Source organism: Arachis hypogaea, chromosome 5 (genome assembly GCF_003086295.3).
Source record: "Arachis hypogaea cultivar Tifrunner chromosome 5, arahy.Tifrunner.gnm2.J5K5, whole genome shotgun sequence".
NCBI lineage: Eukaryota > Viridiplantae > Streptophyta > Magnoliopsida > Fabales > Fabaceae > Arachis > Arachis hypogaea.
The window spans coordinates 34,835,334-34,842,241 of NC_092040.1; the positions used below are offsets into that span (position 1 = coordinate 34,835,334).

The window sequence follows — 6,908 nt, forward strand, 5'->3', positions numbered from 1 at the left end:
AGCTGATATTGTTGCTAATAAACTTATGTTATGGATCTATTGTTTTAGTTTAAAATATGTATTTTACTAAGTTTTAGGGATTTCAAAATTTTAGCTCTTCAAAAAATTTCCTACTCCGACAAAAAAAAAATCATTTCAACTGGAAAATAAACTATATTATTTAGACTTTTCTTTACCAGTAGTAACATTTCCACATATATTTCATAATTGAAAAAGAGATTATTGTTTCCTTGAAACAAAATCTAAATAAAATGAGTCAAAGTAATTGCATATATTTTGCAATGATGCAGCTTGGAATGGGAAGGCACTAGAAACACTAGGCGGACAAGCATTTGGAGCAAGAAAGTTGGAAATGCTTGGAGTCTTAATGCAAAGATCATGGGTGATCCTCAACGCCATTGCACTTCTCCTTAGCTTCTTATATGTGCTTGCTTGCCAGTTACCAAGATTGATAGGGGAGACAGCATCCATAGCAAAGGTGGTGGGAGTATTCGCACTTTGGATGCTTCCACAACTCTTTGCATACTCCATGAACTTCCCCATCCAAAAATTCCTACAGGCACAAAGCAAGATCATGGTCATGGCTTGGATCTCTGCGGGGGTGTTGGTGGCGCATGCGGTGCTGAGCTGGGTGTTGATGCTAAAACTGCGCTGCCGTGATGCTTAACGTGTCATAGTGGTGGCTCAAATGGTTTACATTATGAGTGAAAGTTGCAAGGACACTTGGAAGGGATTCTCCTTGCAAGCATTTCAGAGTCTCTGGTTTTATTCGTCTCTCATTAGCCTCTGCTATTATGCTCTGGTGCGTCACATTTTCATATATATGCACATTTATGTACTGCCTATGCTTGTATATCTATATTATTACCAAATTATAATCACACGTTTTTTTTTATCTACCCAAAAGATAAATATTCTTCTATATGTTTCCTTAAAATCTTGTGCAGCTTGGAAGTTTGGTACTTTATGGTCCTGATTTGTTCGCTGGTTATCTAAAGAATGCAGAAATTCGGTGGATGCAATGAGTATATGGTACTACACAACATTATCTTACAATAAAAAGCAAATTTTTTTTATGGGTTCAATGCTCACCTTTTCCAATGCTGGCGATTCATGCATGTTTTTCTGATGATGAATTTGAAACATGAATATCTTGGGCTGGACAATCATGTTCGCCTTCGCCCTTCGGAATGAATGCAGCCGTGAGGTTTGGTCCGATTTTAGATGCATCATTTTTCAGAAAAACTATGCAACACAACAACAATTAAAAGAAATGTGCTTAGTTTTAATAAAAACTAATTTGATTCCTAACATCATGCAATGTGAGGCTGTCAAATGAACTCGGGGCAAGTCACCCAAGAACAGCAAAATTGACCATAGTAGTTGCTATGATCACTTCGTTTGTGATTGCATTCTTGCTCTCCATGGTTCTTGTCATCTTCAGGAAGCAATACCCTTCCTTGTTTTCAACTGATGGAGCCGTGAAAGCCCACGTTATGGAGCTTACACCATTGTTAGCCTTATGCATTATTATTAACAATGTGCAGCTAGTTGTTTCAGGGGTTGCAGTTGGGGCAGGATGGCAGACTATGGTTGCTTATGTAAACATTGCTTGTTTCTATTTGGTGTTCCCCTTGGACTTGTGTTAGGTTTCAAGCTTCACATGGGTGTCATCGTAAGCTACTCTTTTCATCTCATTACTTTTCCATTTGCTATCCCCCCTCTCTAGTCTCTCCTATTAATTCATTACCTTCGGGAGAAATGATTCTAAGCATATTTTTGGTGTGCCTGACGACTTTTAGGGAATTTGGTCTGGAATGTTGTCAAGGACCTTCCTACAATTATGTGTGTTTAGCCTCATGGTCTATAAAACCAATTGGGGGTAAAGAGGTAAAATTTTCTACTACGGTGTTGGATCAAAACAATTTACTATTATGTATTAATGAATTAAAATGTCGGAAAAAAAAAAGAATTTAAAGAATAACTGAGTGTGTGTTTGGATTGTGATTGGTCAAACTGGAGTTTGAATAAAAGTGATTTTATAGAATTGATTTTGGATAGAAGTAAGTTTGTGTCAACATGATTTATGTTTGGCAACTTTTTACCAAAATTGATTTTGATAAAATAAATTTTGTTTGGATAATATTAGTTAAAATTACTCTTAGATAGATAATCACTTAAAAGGACATGACATTAAATTATAATATTATTCTTTTATACATGTTTAATTTTTTTTATATTTTTTTCTTATATATTTTTTATATAATATATTTTTAATACTCTTAGTACTCTTTTTTATACATTATAATTTTTAACTATTATTATTATTATTATCTAATGGGATCAATAAATTCTATTATAAAAAGATAATAATTAATATAATACACAAAAATTATAACTATAAAAATATATAATATCAAATAAAAAAATTAATAAAAAATAATAAAAAAGAATTCATATAAAGAGGAATAATAAGAATTCTATAAATATGTATAAAGGATAAAGTTAGTAAAAAAAAAATATGGAAAGTATTAGCTAAAAGCACGTTAGTACAACGGAGAAGCTAGAAATTATTGCTTCTTGTAAACGTGGATTTAAGAACAAAAGCACTTCTACACTCTAACGTACTTTTTACCTTGAGTCTATTTACTGTTCAAAGTTACACCCTGCAATATTTTTCCATCAAAACTTCAATATACAAAACACCTTAGTAGTTGAAAAGACTCAAAAGAGTGAAACTAAAAAATAGCAATATGAATACTACACATCCAAATTTTTTTGTTAATCAAATTGGTCTAATATAACAAAAATTAATTATAACTCATATTATTCTAAATCTTATTTTTAAATTCAGTTAAACTTAACTCATAATAAAATTTGAACGTATAACATTAATCTATTTTTATTAGAGCCTAATCTTTTGATCTAATGGCAGGCCTCTCTTGCCGAAATAGGATAAAGAAGTGGGGCGGGTATAACGAATCAGAGAACGAGATTGTGAAGAATGATCCAGACATAGGAAAATATAAATATTGTTAATTGAAAGTAGCACTGCAGCAGCAACGGTTGATAATTCTAGAGCAAACGCATATTCTAGATCCGAATTGATTAAAGAAAGTATTTGAGTGAACATTTTATCTCTAATTTTATTTAATATTTCAATTTTATCCCTTGTGTTAAAATTTGGGTTAGAAAATCTAACTGCTCGACTTACAACATCAATGCACATTCACAGAATGACAGCACACACTGCGCGAGAAAAGACATAAAATAAATTGAATTTCGATATCGCCAGAAAATCTTTTTGACATTCTGAGGAATTTCATTGTAAAATTAGGACGATCATAATAGCATATAAAATTCAGTCATTGTATATCTATATCTTAACGAATCGATTTATCTTCATTATTCAATTCACGATATTTGATATTAGTTTTCGTTATCACTTCCCAACCCATATTTTATTCAATGGAAAAGTCTAGAAGGCCAACAGTTCTATTAAATTATTAAATTTTGGCCAACAGAAAAAAGTGAGTCATTGCATGAAATTTTATACTAATCTCACACCATCAAATCATTATTGATGACTAATTAATGGCTAATTAATGGCTAACAATTACAAAATTTGCTGCCCCTAACATTGTTCCCCTATTAATTCAGTCACGACCAAACTAACTGAATTAGCATATAACGTAAGTCCAGGCAAAAATAAACTAAACCAAGAAATAAACTCAACTGTGTTTACCAAATTGAAGTTCCATAACATTAATAAAAGTCAATAAAAATATAAACCAAATCCTTTCAAACACATAGATCACTACAATTAACCCGAAAATAAGAGACAAAACTTAGAAGCTCTAGTTTGAACAACCTACCACTTAATCAAAGAGACTGAATCCCATATCCTGCACCACAAACAAATCCAAAACCAAATTATCAGATCATTTTGAAAAACCAAAGTAATTAAATAAACGCAACCAAAATAATAATAATAATTGAATCTTCTTACATCATCCGATTCCTCCTTCTCTTCGACCTTCTCCTCCTTCTTTGCCTCGGCGGCTGCGGGAGCAGCAGCACCACCGCTAGGAGCAGCGGCGACGGCAACAGCACCACCACCACCAGCAGGCACCGACGCAAGCTTTTCCCTTCCGGCGGCAATAACCTCTGTTATGTCTTTGCCTTTAACTTCAGACAAAAGGAGCGTTATGCTGTCATCATCTGCTTCAGCACCAACTGAACAAAACATACATTTCATAATTCACAATATTAAGGTGTAAATTCTCCACAAATCAACTAACTTCGAAGCAAAATAGAAATGTATTGAAATAAAATAGGATTAATTAGAAAAAAAAGGCTACCGGAGCTGAGAATGCCCTTGAGATCGGCGGCGCAAGGAGCGGCATTGCCACCGAGGACGGCAAGGAGGTAGGCGGCGATGACCTTCATGTTCCTTCCGCAACTACGTATCACGAATCGCGGCGTGGATCTGGTGAGGGAATGAACAACAGTGAAGGTTTTTTCAGTTCTGCAGATATATAAATAGGGCTAGGGTTTGAGTCCTTGCATGGGCTCCTAGGGTTTTATAACGTGGCCAACGTGGCCCTTGTTGTTGGGCTGTTTCCATACTTTATTGGGCCAGCTTACCCCGGACCCTACAAGCCCATTATATGCCTTTTATATACCCCGGTCCCTTATAAGCCCATTATATGCCTTCATTAATCATTAGAATTGGCGGTAGCCACAGCACACATGTTTCAAACGAAATATTAGTCCAATATATAAAATTAAGCCAAAGTTTTATTCAAAAAAAGAAAGAGATTGAGAAAAAAAAAAGGATTACATGTGTGTTTGCCTAACGTGTTAGGCTGTGTTTCGTTTAACGTTAGAAAGAAGAGAAATACGTATGATTGCATTGAAGGCTTTCTCTTTATATTTGGGTACTTTTTTTTTCTCTAAATGTCAACGTAATTTTATGTTTTTAATGTGCGTTTTTTTTTTTGTGACTGAACATAACACAAAGAAAAAAAACCTAAGAAAAAGAGTAGTACTCTTCTCTAATAATAATGTCTAAATTATTAGGAGGCAGTAACTACTCTAGATACACCTGCTTGTTAAAACAGCAGTCTTAGACATTAAATCAGCTGCTCTGTTTGCTGTTCTCTAAGAATATGTTTTTGGTTAATAACAACACTAGAGAAATTTCGAGCAGCATGTTTAACTAAGTGAACAAATTTCTCCTTATTCCATGGATCATCTTGGTGGAAGATGTTATTGTTCATATCCCTCCAAATCCACCAAAAGGCCACTGCAAAGAGAAACTCATTTTTATTGAGGTTAGAACAAATCCAAGACACAAAATCCAAACTAGAGTCCTCAGCGGTCATTCTCAAATTTAAGCTAATCCAAATCTGACGAGTTTTTTGGCAGTCCTAAAGCAGTGGTTAATATCCTCTAGAGCAAGATAACATCTCTGATAAAAATCAGAAGTAGAAAGACCTCTTTGAAACCGGTAACTAGCTGTGGAAACTCCGTTGTTGAGGCAAAGCCAGAGCAGACACTTTATCTTCTCCGGTATTTGATGAGCGGATAATTTGTACGCTTTTTGGCATTGTTTTTAGTATGTTTTTAGTATGTTCTAGTTAGTTTTTAGTATATTTTTATTAGTTTTTAGTTAAAATTCACTTTTCTGGACTTTACTATGAGTTTGTGTGTTTTTCTGTGATTTCAGGTATTTTCTGGCTAAAATTGAGGAACTTGAGCAAAAATCTGATTCAGAGACTAAAAAGGACTGCAGATGCTGTTGGATTCTGACCTCCCTGCACTCGAAGTGGATTTTCTGGAGCTACAGAAGCCCAATTGGCGCGCTCTCAACGGCAATGGAAAGTAGACATTCTGGGCTTTCCAGCAATATATGATAGTCATTACTTTGCCCAAGATTTGATGGCCCAAACCGGCGTTCAAAGTCACCTTCAGAATTCCTAGCGTTAAACGCCGGAACTGGCACAAGGATGGGAGTTAAACGCCCAAACTGGCATAAAAGCTGACGTTTAACTCCAAGAAGAGTCTCTGCACGAAAATGCTTCAATGCTCAGCCCAAGCACACACCAAGTGGGCCCGGAAGTGGATTTTTATGTCATTTACTCATATTTGTAAACCCTAAGCTACTAGTTCTCTATAAGTAGGACCTTTTGCTATTGTATTTTGATCTTTGGATCATTTTTAGATCTTTTGATCACGTTTGGAGGCTGGCCATTCGGCCATGCCTAGACCTTGTTCTTATGTATTTTCAACGGTGGAGTTTCTACACACCATAGATTAAGGTGTGGAGCTTTGCTGTACCTCGAGTATTAATGCAATCACTATTGTTCTTCTATTCAATTCCGCTTGTTCTTGTTCTAAGATATCACTTGTTCTTCAACATGATGAATGTGATGATCCGTGACGCTCATCATCATTCTCACCTATGAACGTGTGCCTGACAACCACCTCCGTTCTACCTTAGATTGGGTGGATATCTCTTGGATTCTTTAACCGGAATCTTCGTGGTATAAGCTAGAACTGATGGCGGTATTCAAGAGAATCCGGAAGGTCTAAACCTTGTCTGTGGTATTCTGAGTAGGATTCAATGATTGAATGACTGTGACGAGCTTCAAACTCCTGATGGCTGGGCGTTAGTGACAGACGCAAAAGAATCACTGGATTCTATTCCGACCTGATTGAGAACCGAGAGATGAATAGCCGTGCCGTGACAGGGTGCATTGAACATTTTCACTGAGAGGATGGGAGGTAGCCACTAACAACGGTGAAACCCTTGCATACAGCTTGCCATGGAAAGGAGTAAGAAGGATTGGATGAAGACAGTAGGAAAGCAGAGAGACGGAAGGGACCAAGCATCTCCATACGCT

The 6,908-nt window shown here is 35.8% G+C and overlaps 1 protein-coding gene and 1 pseudogene across 1 annotated transcript; one reads left to right on the forward strand and one right to left on the reverse strand.

The window, feature by feature from the left end:
• Window positions 1-277: 277 nt before the first annotated feature.
• LOC112803430 (protein DETOXIFICATION 29-like) lies at window positions 278-1,002 on the forward strand (annotated as a pseudogene).
• Window positions 1,003-3,740: 2,738 nt separating this feature from the next.
• Window positions 3,741-4,551, reverse strand: LOC112801177 (large ribosomal subunit protein P2B). Its single transcript, XM_025843756.2, has 3 exons — window positions 4,362-4,551; window positions 4,010-4,236; window positions 3,741-3,905 (listed from the first exon to the last, which is right to left on the reverse strand). The coding sequence occupies exons 1-3, from the start codon at window positions 4,447-4,449 to the stop codon at window positions 3,879-3,881; spliced, it is 342 nt and encodes a 113-aa protein (XP_025699541.1). The 5' UTR covers window positions 4,450-4,551; the 3' UTR covers window positions 3,741-3,878.
• Between the last annotated feature and the right edge of the window lie 2,357 nt (window positions 4,552-6,908).

What these genes read in the sequence shown, in the direction of transcription:
- LOC112801177 (XM_025843756.2), bottom strand. Translation starts at nt 4,449, where the DNA reads ATGAAGGTCATCGCCGCCTACCTCCTTGCCGTCCTCGGTGGCAATGCC. An exon ending in CAAGGGCATTCTCAGCTCCG is followed by an intron (nt 4,237 to 4,361) that starts GTAGCCTTTTTT and finishes TGTTTTGTTCAG; the next exon opens with TTGGTGCTGAAGCAGATGAT. An exon ending in AGAAGGAGGAATCGGATGAT is followed by an intron (nt 3,906 to 4,009) that starts GTAAGAAGATTC and finishes TTTGTGGTGCAG; the next exon opens with GATATGGGATTCAGTCTCTT.